General features: G+C 45.1%; 3 protein-coding genes across 3 annotated transcripts; all 3 read left to right on the forward strand.

The window, feature by feature from the left end:
* The first annotated feature begins 1,703 nt into the window (after positions 1–1,703).
* LOC134187445 (probable adenylyltransferase/sulfurtransferase MoeZ) lies at positions 1,704–3,575 on the forward strand. Its single transcript, XM_062655562.1, has 3 exons — positions 1,704–1,965; positions 3,045–3,417; positions 3,490–3,575. The coding sequence occupies exons 1-3, from the start codon at positions 1,841–1,843 to the stop codon at positions 3,544–3,546; spliced, it is 555 nt and encodes a 184-aa protein (XP_062511546.1). The 5' UTR covers positions 1,704–1,840; the 3' UTR covers positions 3,547–3,575.
* An 8,693-nt stretch (positions 3,576–12,268) lies between these two features.
* Positions 12,269–13,042, forward strand: LOC134187209 (uncharacterized). Its single transcript, XM_062655326.1, has one exon. It carries the CDS (start codon positions 12,269–12,271, stop codon positions 13,040–13,042), a length of 774 nt encoding a protein of 257 aa, XP_062511310.1.
* A 1,050-nt stretch (positions 13,043–14,092) lies between these two features.
* Positions 14,093–14,677, forward strand: LOC134187210 (uncharacterized). Its single transcript, XM_062655327.1, has one exon. The coding sequence runs from the start codon at positions 14,093–14,095 to the stop codon at positions 14,675–14,677; it is 585 nt and encodes a 194-aa protein (XP_062511311.1).
* Positions 14,678–17,823: the final 3,146 nt, after the last annotated feature.

Genomic DNA, 17,823 nt, shown 5'->3' on the forward strand with positions numbered 1-17,823 from the left:
AAGCATGCAGCTGCAGTAACTACGGATATGTAATTAAGTAACAAGACAATCTGATCCTATGAAATACCCTATGATATGCTTTGTTGCCGTGTGTACAGTAGTATAAATATTTTTTTTAGTACATCTGGGAACGCCCACTTCCGTCTGTCCACATGTCTGTCTGTCTGTAACGCGCCGATCGACACGACGCCGGTCTCGGATCATCGCGAAACACGGTGGGCTGGTCGAGATCGCAAGTCCGAGACGAACTGTCGCGTCTGATTTCGCCTCGACCGCCTCCGACCGCCCGAAATGAGACTTTGACGGCCTGAAAAAAATGGGAGTTTGTTTATTCAATTGACCGAGTATGCGGATGTCCTCACACCCGCTACGCCGTTCTAATTCTGTCATCTACAGTGTGAGGATGCACCGGGTGTAGTCGGAGTAAGCCCGGGCCGCTTGTGCGTGTGTGCGTCCGTGTGTTACTGAATGTGTCTTCGCGGAAGTGGCGTCATTCTCCACGAATAGATCATGACGTTTTAGGTGGGCAGAGTCTATGGAAAACGCGTAGTCTGAGACGAACGGTCGCGTCGGATTGCTTCGGGGGTTGAAATTAACCTAAAATTAGATTGCTACGCGAATGTGTCTTCGCGGAAGTGCCGAGTATGCGGATGTGATGTGAAATACGCGGGAGATTGAGATGCGCGGGAGTTTGTTTATTCAATTGACCGAGTACAGTCCGTCAGCCAACGTCCCGTAGGACCTCGCTTTTATTTTCTAGCGCGCCTGTCCGCACCCCCGCATATAGCTCCGTCACGACGAAATACGCATTTTATTGCAATACATAAGATTAAGACTTCTCGTCACTAGCACCTGCAGATTGTGGTTGCACCAAATTTGGATTTTGTAGGGATGAAGCCTTAATTGTACTAACTTGTGATTTCTTACCATCTGTAATTACTTCTCCCAATTCTTTTATTCTCTTCTCACAAAGGTTCACTTGCTTGGACAGCCTAACAAATACACGTTTCAATTCGTTATTAAGATTAGCCGACACCTTAGACAGTAAATTACTGCAGTCATTGACTCAACCTCTTCTAGTGGAATGACTGGAAACGAATTGATATCTACAGCACCAAACTTAGGCACGTCTGCTTGGAGTCTATCCGCCTCCTAGCATAAATGTAATACATCTTCAACGTCACCTTCCGCTTTCTTTTTGTAAGGTATGTTTTTCCTATTCTTCTTTCTAATATCCTCTAGTGCCGCTATCCCAGAGGATACTAGTTATATATGTCAGTTACATCCGGATCTCTAGACAAACTCGTGCAATCTCACCAACCGATTTTAGTCTAAACGTCGAACTACATCTCTCAAGTCACGCAATACAACACAAAGCGAGCAAAAAAAAACCAAACAACGTACTGGAAGATCAGTTTACGTGTTCGCTAGATGATACTGGAAAATGAGGCTCTAGACGCATTTTTGGTCCCACCGCAGCCTTCTAGTAGTCGTTGATTTAAATTTTCCGAATGTGCATAAGGCCTATTATTAATTAAACTGATGTAGATGTTATCGCCTCTAGAGGAGTGCATACCTACATGATCATCATAAGATAAATACATTAGACTCGAGCCAGTCTCTCCCCGCCTTCGTCATTCCCCGGATTGTCAATCCTCGCTGCGGTGAGGATTGAACATCCGGGAATGACGATAGCGCGGCGAGACTGGTCACGAGTCTATAAATACATAGTGTGAAGCGGCAGATCTAAGGGACGGTGTGCGCATGCTCAATAAATTATTATTTAGTATATTTCACGTGTGTGGTGTACATAATTTCTGGTGTACACTTGTGCATTAGGATGGCGTCAGATCTTTTTGTCAGACAGAGGAGTGTTCCTGGATGGAATGTGCACGTAATACACAATCAGACTGCCTTACTTCTCGGTGTCGGTGGTATTGGCTGTACTGTAGCATTAGCTTTATGGTAAGTGCCAATCAACTCATTTTCGCTGCTTTTCACCTCTATGTCGTTTTCTTTTTCACGCTTGCGTTGGTATCTATATTATGCATTTGTCTGTAAATGCTTGTTTGTTTAGTTTGTTTTAATTAATGAATGTAACTTAATTAATTAAGACGTCTGGTAATTTCAGTTGTTTAATTGCTACAACAGCTACCTAGCCAATTTGTTTTTAATGTTTTTAATTTTGTTTTTATTTTTATTTTTATTTTTATTTATTTATCTAGTCCATTTTTGTATGTACAGGAGATATATTATTGTAGTCTGAAACGTGAAATTTGAATATAATCAGAATATTTTAGGCCAGGCAATCTTGATTCACAGTTTATCGTCATCGTCCACCTCAAATTTTGGGAAAACAAAATAAGTTTTGTTCATTATGCACGTGATTTAATTAATAAATGTGATCTGTAGCACGTGCCTGAGAGCAACTGCAATACATTCTTCAAGAAGGATCTTACTCTTGTGGTGCTCTATAAACAGTTTATAATGTTGCCTGAATGTTGTTCTATTCAGTGTTGGGATAGAAAATACACAACTGCAGGGACCTCATTGAAAAGCTCTATTACACTGTCTAGGGAAGTTCAGCTGAACTAATGCTGCCCAAAAGCACTGAACTATTTAATTGTTATTGTCGTGATTGTGCTTCTTCTGACAGAATCAACAAGTGCCAGTCGAACGTGAAAGATTACAATAAAACAAGTTTTATTAATACTAAGTATGCACCAACCTTGATTAGCAAACCATTTCAAGTACTTAGTGCAAATCAGTAGTAATATTGACTAGCTTACGGGAACTGGGAATAATCACGAATGAGAAATAGATCGACCGACTGCATGTCTTGGTAAAAAAGGCTGGACGAAACTGTGAATCAAGTTTACCTGGTCTTATGGTAGATGGACTGTTTGCAATACTAAATTTTGACATCTCAACTGTTGACTGTGTCTACCTGCATTTAAGTAATTTTGTTAAACTGTTGCTTGTACCTACTGCATGTCTTGCTTGAAATACCTACTGCTGCCTAAGTCTTTACTGTCGTGTTCCAGCCGGCTGGGAATCAAACGTCTCTACTTAGTCGACTATGACGTTGTTGACGTCAGCAATCTAAATCGCCAAGTTTTATTTGCCACTCAAGATATCGATCGGCGAAAAGTCGATGCAGCGATGGATGGTCTAGCCAGACACAACATCCAAACTGAGCTGGTGCCAGTACATCTTGATGCTGTTCTTGAATGGGGAAAGGTTGTTGAGATGGCAAGGAAGTCATCGGTGATCGTCAATGGTATTGATTACGGAGAGTATTTTGATTATGCTGTTACTTCGTTGAGCGTGTCTCTTGGGTGTGACTACGTGTCTGGAAGCTCATATGGTCACACAGTCATCAGCGAAACTACCCAGCGTTTAGAGATGACAATAAAAGTATGAAACGTGATGTAATTTAATGGTAGATTGTGATTATAGTGGAGTTTCAATTATCTATCTGTTGTGTAGAAGCATGTTGGGCGTGTAATAATGAACCAGCCGATAAGTCAATTTTGGTCAGATTGATGCCTGAAAAGATTCAACAATATTCTTGCATTGATTTTATACCAAAGGTAAGAATGTGTAATAATTAATTTAATGTGTCACGTGGCTGATAACACGAGACATGTAGCCATCGAATGGACAAACAGAAAGACAGAAACAGATGACTTAGGCACATAGACACTCTGAACACAAAGTGAAGTGATTGCTCACTGTACATATACTTAACTGGTTTGCTATCAATTTCAAGTAGTACAAATGGTATTTGCTGGATGTGTCTGCTAATTCATTATTATATTGATCAATTTAGTGACGTGAGCTCCATGCAGGACCAGGACCAGCAATGACACTAGATGAAGAAAGTAGGCAAGAAGAACTCAGATCCTTTCTGATGTTGTTGTGATAGCATGATGAGAAGGTCCGGGGAGGCCAATTTGGACTATGTATAGTATACATTCATATACAAAAGTACTTGATCATACCTTCAGTTGTAAACACAAACGCTGGTTCTGATGTTTGAGTACCAGTAGGTGCTAAACAAACATCAAGAATACGCTATTGTTCATATATAGTAGTAAACATACATTCTATTGTAAACACAAACACTGGTTTTGATGTTTTGGTAAGTGCTAGATATGCAGTGGAAACATAAATAGGCTAATGCTCATTTAGAGTACAATCACGTATGTATAGCGCCGCTTTTAAAATGGCGGAGTACGTGATGATCGAGCTGCTCTCACAAAATGATGATATCCATATTTTCGAACCCATTGTTTTAAACGAAAAACCCTTCTGCCCAGGAGAGTTTGCAGCAACAAAATTTAACCAGTTCAGTCGGAGAAAGCTTGCAAAAACCCGTCTGAAGAAAGTTAGTTAGTCATTGCGGTATATTGCAAATATGTTTAGAAACAAACCAAATGTTTTAGAGGTAACAAATTGGCACACATAGGAAAGAAAAGTAAGAGGCTTCACCAATGCTATTCATTTTTTGCAGTAGTGCTTCTGAGCAAAGATAGAAAGGGAGCGTAAACGAGCTTATGTATGACACCGCCAGCCGTTCCTAGATAGTGACTATGCGTCACAATCAATACACAAACAGTAGTAAACATGACCTCTGTTGTAAACACAGGTTCTGGTGTTTCAGTTAGTGCTAGACAGTAGAAATATTAATTAATTACCTAATGCTCATTTAGAGTACAAGTATGTATAAATTCACACACACACACACACACACGCACACAGTAGTAAACACACCTTCTGTTGTAAACACAGCTTCTGGTGTTTCAGTAAGCGCTAGACAGTGCAGAAACATTAATTAATTATAATACTCTAATGCTTCATGTAGAGTACAAGTATGTATACATTCACACATATTCAGTAGCAGTGATTTTCCTACAATACATTTGATGCGTTCTGGGATGCATTTGAGGAAGTTGGGACGCAGAATTCAGACAGCGGGACGCATCCTATTATGTTCATTCTTGTCTACTAGGAAGGACCACTAAACTGCTAAACCCTGGCTGCAAGTGCAACCAGGCGCTCATTAAACCACTGATTAATTAAAATAAGAGCTGCTCTACTATAGGTCAAAAAGTTTTACCTGTTGGTCAGTCGATCCGACAAGATAATTGGATAATGCACATCGCTGCACCCATTGCATCAGAATATTCTTTTGATATGCAAAGTTTATCCTTTGGTTTCCTTTGCAGGAAGGGCTTATGATAACCTACTAAACTTAAATAAATAACTAATAAATGAGAGCCAGCTATACTATAATCATACCACAGAAGATGACAGATAAACAGATGTAGTACATGTAAACAAATGAAAAACCAGAACGCAAATGCCTACAGCAGGAACTCAACAGTACACCTACTGTGTACTTGAATTTAGTGTTTTTGTGAGCTGAAAGGTTAGGGTTAGCGCAAGACACCACCAACTCTGGCCACGCCTTTTAAAGTGGGGCTAAATATGCACATATAGATAAGGACGCATGTGAAGAGGTTAGGAAAATCACTGCAGTAGTAAACGTACCATCTGTTGTAAACACAGGTTCTAAATGTGTCAGTAAGTGCCAGACAGTAGAAACATTAATTAATTGCCTAATGGTCATCTAGAGTACAAGTATGTATACATTCATACATATACAGCAGTAAACATACCTTCTGTTGTAATCACAGGTTCTGGTGTTTCAGCAAGCGCTAGACAGTACAGAAACATTAATCTATACTACTAAAATTGGCGATGTATGTATGTATGTATGTATGTATGTATGTATGTATGTATGTATGTATGTATGTATAAGTTTGATAGCCAGCTAGACTGGATCACCTAAAATTTGGGGTACAGGCGTAACTTGGCATGGGTAAGAACATAGGCAGGGTGGCATTGACATCCACCTTCAGACGGGTCCCTTCTGGGAGTGCAATGTAGAACGACACTATGATGTTTGCCTTTCAAGCAGGAGACTGAATGCCCCTGATAGACTCAATTTGAAGGAAGTTCCGTTACGTGAACTCAGTCTCATGGCATAGTTTTGTTTTCTCATCACTAAGAATGCAATGCTCACTTTAAAATTTCAATATCCTCATTGTTTGTTTGCATGCCATTGTTACGTCACAATGCTATCTACAAGTCCCTTCAGACTGGGTTAGCTGTAGATTATTTTACTTATCTTAAACTATGTCCAGAGCAAAGGGATAGAGTTCCGATTGTTCAGCGCATACGTTGGAAACGTGCTGAGTATATTTTAATTAAAATATCCCAGGAGGACCCGCCTCCACTCGCATGCAAATTTCGAATTCTCTGGAACGCCGCATGAGATCTCCACCAAATTTAAACTGTCCATTCCTGACAAGAAATTGCGCGTGACTTTCAAGTTTCTGCTGAACGGAATAATCTAACCTGCCCGTGCGGAGAACGGGCCAGTGAGCTAGTTAATTATAATACTCTAACGCTTCATGTAGAGTACAAGTATGTATACATTCATACATATTCAGTAGTAAACGTACCTTCTGTTGTAAACACAGGTTCTGGTGTGTCAGTGAGTGCTAGACAGTAGAAACATAAATTAATAGCCTAATGGTCATTTAGAGTACAAGTATGTATACATTCATACATAAACAGCAGTAAACATATCTTCTGTTGTAATCACAGGTTCTGGTGTTTCAGTAAGTGCTAGGCAGTAGAAACATAAATTAATAGCCTAATGGTCATTTAGAGTACAAGTATGTATACATTCGATCATGCATAGTAAAAGTTTAGTAACGTACCTTCTGTTGTAAACACAGGCGCTGGTGTTTCAGTAAGTGCAACCGCGGCGAAGGAGCATGCAAGTTTGCCCACACGTGTAGCCGCTGTGGCGGACAACACGCGGCCTTTGCGTGTGAGTCAAAGAGACAGTTAAAGCGACGGGGGCGCCTCAGTAATTAAGGACAGTAACTTTAGACTTAATGTCCGAGAGTTTCGTTTTCTGTTGCGATCTCACCCCAATGCACGGTGGGTTGACTGGTTATTAGAAAACTTAGAGCAAGGGTTCGGAATAGGTTGTAAGGACAACACGCTACAGTATACTTAGCACGTACGTAACCTTCAGTTGGCAGTTCAGCATCCAGACGTAGTCTCGGCAGCATTGCATGGCAGCAGAGTGTGATAAAGGTTTTCTCTCCAGGCCACACGACCATCCTCACTAGCTAATTTCGTTGTCTGGCTTGGGTGTGGTGCCCAAGAAGGACGGCTCTTGGCGACTTATCTGTCATCTGTCGGCACCCATGGGCAAAAGTGTGAACGATGCAATCGACAAAACCGGTGTTGCCATGAAATACCCATCACTGGACACGGCCATATTGCTATGATTGAGACGTTTCAATCATCCCCGTACATGATCAAAATTGACTTCAAGAACGCGTTTCGTCATTGTCTTGTCCATCCAGAGGATTGGCATCTGTTGGGTTGCGCGTGGTAGGGCAGCTATTACTACCACAGGAGGTTGCCATTTGGTTTGCGGTCGTCCCCGTGGTTGTTTAACCAAATGGCAGACGCAGTAGAGTGGATTCTGCGTGTCAAGTTCGATATCCCACATGTCATTCATTACCTGGATGATTTTCTGATACTAGCTTTCACGAGAGAGAAGGGCCGAGAAATCTTAGACACCACCTTGGCGACGCTCCAGCGTCTGGGTATAGAGTGGGTACCCGAGAAGGTGGAAGGACCGGCAAAAATTTTGACTTTTTTAGGTATAGAGATTGACTCACACAATAACGTATTACGCCTTCCGCAGTCTAAACGGGAAGATCGACATTCGTGTGCATCAAGCCTGTGCAGTTGTGCTGCAAGACACTCAGGAGTTCAAATTCTTACGCTAGGAAGACTAGACAGTACCGGAGGGCTAGTAGATGCCAACAGAGTGAGCTTGTCAGCAGAGAAAATTCAGCAGTTTCCGCTACTAACCACTGCTGAGTAAATACAGGTCAAACGAATTGGGGGCCGTACCATATTTCCTTCCAAATCTCTCTCATGACATTATAACCTGCAGACTGCCGCTGCAAAGAAAAAACGACTGTCCAACGAAGGGGGCGTTACCACGACTCAATGAGCGTGCGCTATCTCTCCTGAACAGTAGCAACGGAGACTGTGATAGTGTTGTTGTGTTAGCTAGTCACCTATAAACCTATCTCAGGTGCGAAGTTGCAGAATTGCCTTTGCGTTTTCATGGGGAGGTAGTGTCCGATGAATGATGGTGGTGTCTGATGAACGGGGTTGCAGAGAAGGATCACGTTTACCGTCCTAGCATAACCGTTTCAAGCCTTTGGAAGTCCCGCGTCTGGAATCACAGTCTTTACTAATCCTTCTTACTGTGGACTTTAACAAAGCTCAGTCTTACTTCGTTTACTTCTTGCACGGCTGTCTGATGATTGATGGTGTCCGATAACAGGGCGTCGCTCTAGCTCAGGAAGGAACATTATCGTGGGAGAAGAACATGGATCAGAGGAGGACGGACAGTGAATTGGATACAGAAGATGACTTTTGTGGACTGGTATCACAAGACCAGAGAGAGCAGCCTGAAGAATATAGAAGACGGTGTCCAATGAGACAAAGACGTTGTTTGAGACATCTCACACCAGACCCATACGCTAACAGACATGAAGAGGTCGAATATCGGCACACGGATGAGGATGACGAAGATTTTTAATGGGACGGTGAACCTAATTTTGTAGGGGGAGGAGTGGCATGAGTAGTGTTGCGCATGCGCGTAGGATGTATACTATATAAGTTGGGTTTCCTAAAATACAGATACAGTCTTGTGTTGTGTTACCGAAGTCTACGCTTAGTCATCACAGTATGCTAAAGTTGACAAGATTGAGAAAAGAGATCAATGCGACACAACTGCAATCGAGTATGTCATTCTCGAATTGGACTATTTGCACATGAACGTACTCACCAAAGACAAAATCAAACAACTGCTGAACAGAAGTATTGACTTCATCTGTTGAGTAGCGAAAAAGAAGATGTATGTATATACAATAAGCCGATAAAGCTATTCCTGGTTAATATATTTTGAAGAATGCATACACCTCATTTAGAGAGTAGTAGACGTACTTTCTGTTGTAAACTCTGGCGTTGAAGTAAGTACTAAACAACAAAATCTCAATAAGCCAATAAGCTATAGATTGTTCACTTGGAGTATGTATACTTCATAATAGGTATAGAGCAGCAAACGTACCTTCTGTTGTAAACACTGGTGTTGACATACATACTAAAAAACAAAATCAATAGCCAATAACCTTATTTGGAGAATGTATTAGCTACTAAGCTGTGTTTTTACGCCGTTGATTTTTACAGCTATGTTTCTTCAAACCACACTAGGATTGTCCTCAAGAAATAAGAATTATTTAGCAGCTATTTTTAGCGAGCTAATAAAATCTATCTAGAAGATCGTTACGCGAATGAATCGAAAGTCAAGCTCAAGGTGCAATAATGTCCATGGACAGGTAGCCACTGTGATAAAGTTCCAAAAGTCTCTCCATCTTCAGAGTACATATAGTAGTGTACCACTGACGACAAAAGTTTGCAGTTGTTGGTGTCCCATGCTGGTGCAGATGGCGTAGCTAGAGGCACTGCTTGTGATGGCGGTGGGCCCGCGGTTGCAAAAACCTGAACATCTGAACTTGTGTCTGAATACTACCGCTCAAGGATACTAAACTGAGTTTGTAAGCTAGCTAGTACCAGATGAAGAAGCCGGGCATCACCATGGTCGAGCTACTGTGCGCGCCAAACCCAACCACTTGCAACGACATGTACAGGGCCATCACACCTTGCCTACTAGTAGACACATCTAGTCTTAAATCTGTACCTGACTTCGAATTCGTTTTCACAAAATAAAGAAGTAAAGTAAAGAGACCGAGTGAAAACGAAAGCATCGCACCAAGACTTCACCCAAAAACGACAACAAAAGCAGTAGCTAGGAATGTCTTAGGAGAAGTCAGTTATAATAGGGTAATTGAACCCATCTGGTCTCGCCATGCATGTGGAGGTGTTTAGTCTGTAGACAAGTGCGTTCACGCATTTAGAGAGACTGGTAGAATGTGGCCAATTGCGCGACAATGGTGTTGCCCTCCGGGCGGATATTAGTCTCAATCGAAAGCTCTTCACTTGCCGGATCTAATTACACTCACCGCTGGGCTACAGAGACGTAGCTGAAGTTAATAGAGCCAATTGTCTGTATTTAAGGAGTTAGGGGGCGGAGAAAGGCGGGACTACGGCGGGATTAAGGTTAATTGTATAAAGCTAAGTACATAATTGTTATGTTGTTTAACAACGTTAGACAGAGTTGATTCCACCCCGGAGTCGTGCGCGCTAGCGGTGCCGTTGCGCGCGTTGTAGCTAAGGGCGAAGTTATCCGCGCGAAGTACTATATACTTGGTACTGCAGGCGTGTTGCGGTCATTGTAGCAATTGCAAACGTCAACGCGTCAGAAAAATTTGTTGTAAGCGCTCCAAAAAATTGTGATGGAAGACCAGGATAGCCCGTCGGTGACCATGTCCTTGGCTGAACTTAAGGGCCTGATGGCAGAGACGGCCAAAGAGTCTGCTCGGGCTGCTCTGAAAGAAGATCAAGAGAAACTCGCCTCTCAATCTCAAGCTGCCTCAGGTACGTTCGGAGCTAGGGAAATAATACATAAACTGCAGCCTACTATAGGCACCAACGCCGGGCAGCGTAGCAGCGCAGGACATAAGAATAAGTTATCGAGACAGCATGCATGTGCTTGTGGTTACATATAAAATGTTTCGTCGTGCGCTGTTGCAGAACAGACGCTCGGAGCGCTACCAGCAGCATCCGCCATTCACGGCGTTTCTTTAATGCAGCCATCGACTGTGCCATCGTTAAGGCCAAGCCTATCAACATCTATCAGCGTCGAGGCGGTGGCGCCGACAGTAACAGCGCTCAGCTCTAGCGCGGAAGCTTGCATTGTGGGAGAAGGAACCACGCCAATACCCGCTCGTCTGATTCGACTAATCCAGGCACAGCAGTACGTGGACTTTGCGGAGCTTCTTCCAGATACCCTGGAGCTACCGCGGCGCATGCAAGCTACAGCGGAACCAGCCAATCGTCGTCGCCTGCGTCAGATCACGACACTGCCTACGTGGGTGCAGTGTTTTGCTACGTACGGCGGGATTCTTCTGCGGAAGCACCCTGCCCGGGCGTAGGAAGTGATGGCGTACTTGTGGCTTGTAGCGCACGAAGCGCAGTGCCACAGCGGGACAGGCTGGCTGTTATATGACGCGCGCTTTCGGCAGTTGGCGGCTTCCAACCGCAGTCTTTCTTGGAGCCAGCTGCACGCGCCTCTCTTTGCGGCGACAATCTTGGCAATGGACCAAGCGCCAACGGCGAGGTGTTTTCACTGCCTAGAAGCAGATCATGCTCCCGGTTCTTGCGCGTTAGAACCGAACGACGCTCCGCCGCAAATTCTGCGTGAAGCCGGATCGGCCTCGAGAACGCTGTCGGGAGGCGGATCAAGATACCGACGTGACAGGCCATGGGATGGTCCAAAGCCAATCTGCCGTAATTATAATTTTAGCAGTTGTGCCGGCTATCCCGACTGCACGTTTCGGCATATTTGCTTGCGCTGTCGAAGCAACCACAGGATGCGCGAGTGCCCAGAGCAACGCACAACTACACCGACAGCCTCTGGAAAGCCAGCAGCGTCCAGCAGAGGACAGGACAGCGGAAGGCAATAAGCCAACAATATATTGTGGCGCTTAGTATTTGCGCTTGTAATTGCTGATTGGATTGCGTACTTGCAGGATATTGTTGTGGCATGTGTGTTCTGTTTTTTTGAGTTGGAGGGTTTAATAGCCCCCTTATACGTAAGCCTCATGGGTCCTTGGCAACTATAAGTGTGTAACTCGTACAATACGCGTTCTTCGGTCTGACTAGCGCATTGTTTGGCAGGCTCCTCTTTCGACACTTATCGTCGATTGCGAAATACCCAAGAGAGGGGCAATGTACAAGGATCGCGCTACCGTTACACCGAAGACCTGCTAGCCTTGGACAGCTGCCGCCCAATGGTGCCATCTCGTCATCTGGACACGGTTCGGACGTCCCCGTTAATGGTAGGCGCGTGGCGTCAAGCGCTGGCGACCCACCCGATACAGTTTTTGCTAGCTACATCGTAAGTGGTTTGTCTCGGGGATTACGGATTGGTTACGATTACAACAAAGCAAAAGCAAGACGACCCCGCAGGAACATGAAAACGGCAAAAGCAAACGCCGCGGTTATCGACAGTTACTTGCAAGAAGAATGCGCGGCAGCACGTATCTCGTGTCCTGACGAGCGTAGAGCAGCGGAGGCTCACATCAGCCCTATGGATGTAATTCCAAAAGCTCACCAACCAGGTCGATGGCGCCTTATCGTAGATTTGTTATCCCCTCGCGCAGCGAGCGTCAACGACGGCATTGCACCTAACTTGTGCTCCCTCTCATACGTTAGTATAGACGTGGCGGCACGGAAAATATGCGAGCTGGGAACAGGGGCTATGATGGCAAAGCTTGATATACAGAGCGCATATCGACATATCCCCGTTCACCCAGACGATCGTCATCTCTTGGGAATATCGTGGAAAGGCAAGGTGTACCTCGACCGAGCTTTACCTTTTGGCTTGCACTCGGCCCCCAAGATATTTTCTGCTGTAGCAGATGCGCTAATGTGGATTATGTCCTGCCGAGGCATAACAGCCGGCATGCATTATTTGAACAATTTTCTATTTTTCGGACGTCCGCAAGCATCGGAATGCGATGAGAGCCTTGCAAAAGCATTAAGCATATGCAACGAGCTAGGCGTGCCAGTAGCTACAAACAAGCTCGAGGGGCCCACAGCGTGCTTGACATTTTTGGGTTTGCAGCTCGACTCGCAGGATGGGATCATCAGCTTACCAGCCGTTAAGCTGCAGAAAGTAAAATCCACAATTGCGGAATGGCTAACGCGCCGCGCCTGCACGAAGCGCCAGCTACTCTCTCTCTGATTGGTACGCTGCACCACGCAACTTCAGTGGTGAAAGCAGGTCGAGGGTTTCTGCGTCGGCTAATCGATCTTGCAGGTACCGTTAAGCAATTGCATTACTGGGTGCGTATTAACAGCGAGGGGCGGGCGGATCTTCGGTGGTGAGCCGCATTTCTTGAAAGCTGAAACGGAAAAAGCATTATCAACACTTTGGTATCACGGCCACCAGTGATCCAGCTTACCTCGGACGCATCAGGCTCGTGGGGATGCGGAGCCATTTGGCGGTGCAACTGGTTTCAATGGAAATGGTCACGCGAATGGGAGGAAATCAGCATCGCACCGAAAGAACTGCTACCAATTCTACTAGCAAGCGCTACATGGGGAAAAGTTTGGCGCCGCGAAATAGTGCTGTTTCGATGTGACAATCAGACTGTGGTGTCGGCTCTTGCTAAATCGTCTAGCCGAGATAAGATCGTCATGCAATTGCTGAGGATGTTGCACTTTGTAGCAGCCTTTTACTCTTTTACCTGAGTCTCGACGCACATACCGGGTGTCTCTAACGTAGCGACGGACGCCCTGTCACGAGACAGTATGTCTAAGAATCAGTGTCTGTCGTTGCAGCTCAACGAGCAGCCAGCGGCCATTCCACTACAGTTTCTGGAGCTGCTGTTGTCTCCCCATCTAGACTGGAGCTCGCACACCTGGAGACGTCGTCTTGCCGTTTCTTTGCGTCAGGCTTAGCTGATTCTACCAGGAAAGCATACGCGTCCGGTCAAGCACGGTATCTAAAAATTCTGCAATCGTTTTTCCTTCATTCCTCTTTCCACATCCGAGCACCGCCTATGTTTGTTTGTCTCACACCTAGCCGAAGAAGGTCTCTCTTACAAAACTATCAAAAGCTACCTGTCAGCAGTGCGCCACCTACAGATCCAGTCGGGTTTGGGCGACCCATTCACCGCTACTCTCCCACAACTAGCTTATGTCTTGAAAGGAATTCGACGTCAGCAGGGACCTCGTCTGAAGGTCGACAAGCGCTTGCCTATTACACCGGCAGAATTGAGAATTTTGAAAGATGTGTGGGCAAAAAGATCACCATTTTACGACGCAGCAAATGCTATGGGCTGCAGTCTGCACGGGTTTCTTTGGTTTTTTGCGAGCGGGAGAGTTTACCGTGAGCTCCGTAGCAACATTCGACGCCTCTGTTCACCTGGCTCCACAAGACGTCAGCATCGACTCACATGTCACTCCGTCTGTGGTGCGCATTCACCTAAAGCAATCGAAAACAGACCCGTTCCGTCAAGGTGTAAACATCTTTTTGGGTCGATCGAGACAAGAAATTTGCCCAGTGGCTGCTCTGCTGAGCTACATGGCGCTCCGAGGCAACGCGCAAGGCCCCTTATTTCTCTACGACGATGGCACGTCACTCTCGCGCAATAGGCTGGTCCGAGAAGTTCAACGGGCGCTCACAGAAGCCGGACGTGACTGCACAGGCTTTACAGGCCACAGCTTCCGCATTGGCGCAGAGACGACAGCGAAGGCAAGAGGGTTGAACGATTCCACAATCAAAGCCCTTGGAAGGTGGAAGAGTACAGCGTTTGAGTCGTACATAAGAATTCCTGGCAGCAGTTTAGCAGGATTTTCGCAGTCACTCGTGTAAGTAACGGTCGGCGTGTGCACTACTAACCTAGTAAATGGTTAGCACAAGTTTACAATAAACGCAACTTAAACGGCAGCTGTTTCGCTCGCATCAGCCTCTTACGTACGGTGCTTGGAAATGCCACACATCGTCAGGTAGGAGATGATAGTTGGTACAGTGTACCGTGCTTGGGCTGGTGATTTTAAGAAAATCTCCGGATGGGTCGGAGTCCCGGTCCGATGACCGTCTTCTGCAGCACGGTACGGTTCACGCATGTGCATACCTGGGCTCCGATCCTCGCGCCGGGGCCAGATTTTCCCTCCGGCAGGTCTGGCGAAGTTCGTCCGGTGAAGGTATCTGACGGCGAAGTTACCTGGTGATATACAAGACTATGAAGATCCGACGAAGGTGAGGAATCAAATAGCTAGCAGACTGTTAACAGTAGCCCAACACAGTAAACTTCCCAGTTGGGGTGTCAGTTAGCTAAGAAAGAGTTCGTCTAGGATCCGTTCCTAGTCTTCATCTTTGGACTTTCAGTTTCAGACGACGACGACTCTTCTAATTCAGGACCAACTTCAATGACCATCTGCTCTACAACGTCGTCTAGCACACCGTGTATTGTCCTGTAATGCTTCTCCACCTTCTCACGTACGTGCCTCACGCAGTTTGCCCACTTTTCCACAGTAACGTTTGCTAGACCTTCTCTACACAGGCGCTTGATGTTTTCCAGCGTAAACCCAGCAATTCCTGTGTTGTACGTGCTGTGCAGCATGTCGTTTTACCTGTGCTCATACCAGCTCAATGGGATTGAGTTCGCAGTGTCCCACGGGTAGCCGTAGACAGTCGCATCCAAACTTCGATCGCTGCTAAAAGACATCCATCTGGTACACAGAAATGGGATTGAATCTCTTGTCAAACAGTTCGACTTTAATTCAACATTTTTGGCTCATGGAGTATTTTATGTTTGGCCAGCCAGTCAATCATATCTTGCTTAATTTCTGGAAGACTTCGTAGGGATCCTTTCTACTACGGCATTGTGATATCTTGCATTAATTGTCTAGGACTATAACTGATTGAGGTGGGCAATTGGGTAGAAGTTTATGCTCAAACCACTCCCTACCTTTTGCATTTTCACGTGTCCCGTGTGTGGCGTGATCTCCGTCACCAGACTTCCGTTTTCTCGTTACACGCGCAAGTTTTGGTAACGGCTAAAGGAGAGCCGTTATAGTATACGCTAGCGATGCATTATGCCAAGTTTCGTCTTTTGAACGTCTATCTAGAGCATGTTAGGAGCAAAATCGAAGTGCGCTAAGGGTGACGTAATTTGGCGAGACAGCTAGCCAAATCTAAAAATAGATTTACCACTAGAAGGAGCTGTTGTACGGGCTTCAAACTAGCAATTACATTCAACCAATCATAGAAAAATGCGTCATAATTTATTTGCAATTTTTGGTTGCAACGTCACGGCCATGTGTCGACCTTCGAAATATCCATGTCGTTCCTCTTTGTCGTTCCCGACGATACTCTCTATTAGAGAAAGATGAAGAAGAAGGCGCAGAGAGTCTGATCCGTGCTGGATTGGCGAGTTTCCGACTCGTAGTTTGACATTTTCACTTCGGCCGAAATCGGCCGTCCAGCACACCGAGAGGAGGATTGGGAGGAGGTTAGCGAAGCTTCGGAAGAGAAGAGGTATTGTTTCGTAATCCCTAGGTTTGTCTAAACGTGGTTGGGAGTGCTGTCTCGTTACTCAACGGATTTTTTTCGTTCAAGCGTTGTCTTACTTCCGGTCGCTTTGGTGGCAACGGAACCGGATGTCTGCAAGAATGCACCTTCGCGCTAGTTAGTAGAACGGCGTAGGTGAATACAAGATGTCTCTACGTACAGAAGGTTTGCTGTTGCACACTTTTTGCGGCATTCGGGAGTCATTTCGGGACATTTCAGGTCATTGCGTGGTCGCTGTCGAACAGAAGCTCGAAGCTGTGCGCCGTACAAGCAGAGGACGTGCTTTGTTGAGAGTAATAGTTTGTAGATAGTGTAGATAGATGTGTACAGTTGGTTATTTCTACTTTGTAAGTAGTTTTACAATAGTTTGTGTATCTTACTACTGTTTCTTCCATAGCGTGAATTTGCACTGTCCTGAGGTAAGCCGGGGTAAGCAATGTTTATAGCCGTGTAGAGTTGAGTCTGTTGCATCTCTGAGTTCGTTTTTGTGCCTGTATGGCTTCATTCTAGGTTCTGCGCTAGACCCACAATGTTGAAAGGCGCGCTTCCTAGTGGATACCGCGGTAGGCATTGATATCAAACTTTTTGTGCTGGCCGACGGTCAGGTGACGTTGACGACAACCATCGTACGAAGTGGCATGTCGGTAGCTGTCGAGGTAGATTTATAGTGATTTTTAGAAGATCTACATACGGTAGAGATGCGCCATTGTCAAAATACGCGCTCAAACAGGGGCCTAGCTAGCTAGCTGTCCGTGGACAGAGGCTGCAGGTACCTTCTATGGCGGTAATGAACGTGTTGCTGTAAAACGCAGACTGCAGACTACGGAATGGGGACTTTGGCGGTCTCAAACGCATGCGCACACAGACTACCTACTTATACACATACCTTCACGTGGTGATGTTTCAGACCTTGCACTTCAACTGTTGGCAGTGAGAATTTCATGTGCCATAAAACAACACGGCTAAGCCTCTTCGAAGCTGCTTCTATCTCGATCTCAATCGCATGCGACAACTAAAGTGAATTCGAAACTAGGCGACCAAACAGCTTAGGTTTCTCCATCAGAGTTTGTAAAATGTTTCTGTTGATATTGTGCATGTGGTGGAAGCACGAGTTGAAAACAAGATAGCGACCTACTTGAAAGAAAGTCGGTGACCTGTTGTCTCTCTCATATCTTTTTATCTTTGTGTCTCCCGTCTTTCGGTTTTAGAATCTCTAGAGGAGATAGGCAGCTATACTCGCTTTCGACCAACATTTGTTGCACTTGCAGCGCATCGTAGTCGAATACAGGAGATATTGCCCAGTATCAGACAATGAAGCATTAATTAATTAATTAAAATTGCTAGGACAGTGAAGGTCATGGAAATTGCTGCATTGTAGTTTTTTGTTAGTGTAAGAATGGTGCGGGAAGCGCATTGTCTACATGCAACGTACTGGTGGCCGCCTA

Source organism: Corticium candelabrum, chromosome 11, assembly GCF_963422355.1.
Source record: "Corticium candelabrum chromosome 11, ooCorCand1.1, whole genome shotgun sequence".
Lineage (NCBI taxonomy): Eukaryota > Metazoa > Porifera > Homoscleromorpha > Homosclerophorida > Plakinidae > Corticium > Corticium candelabrum.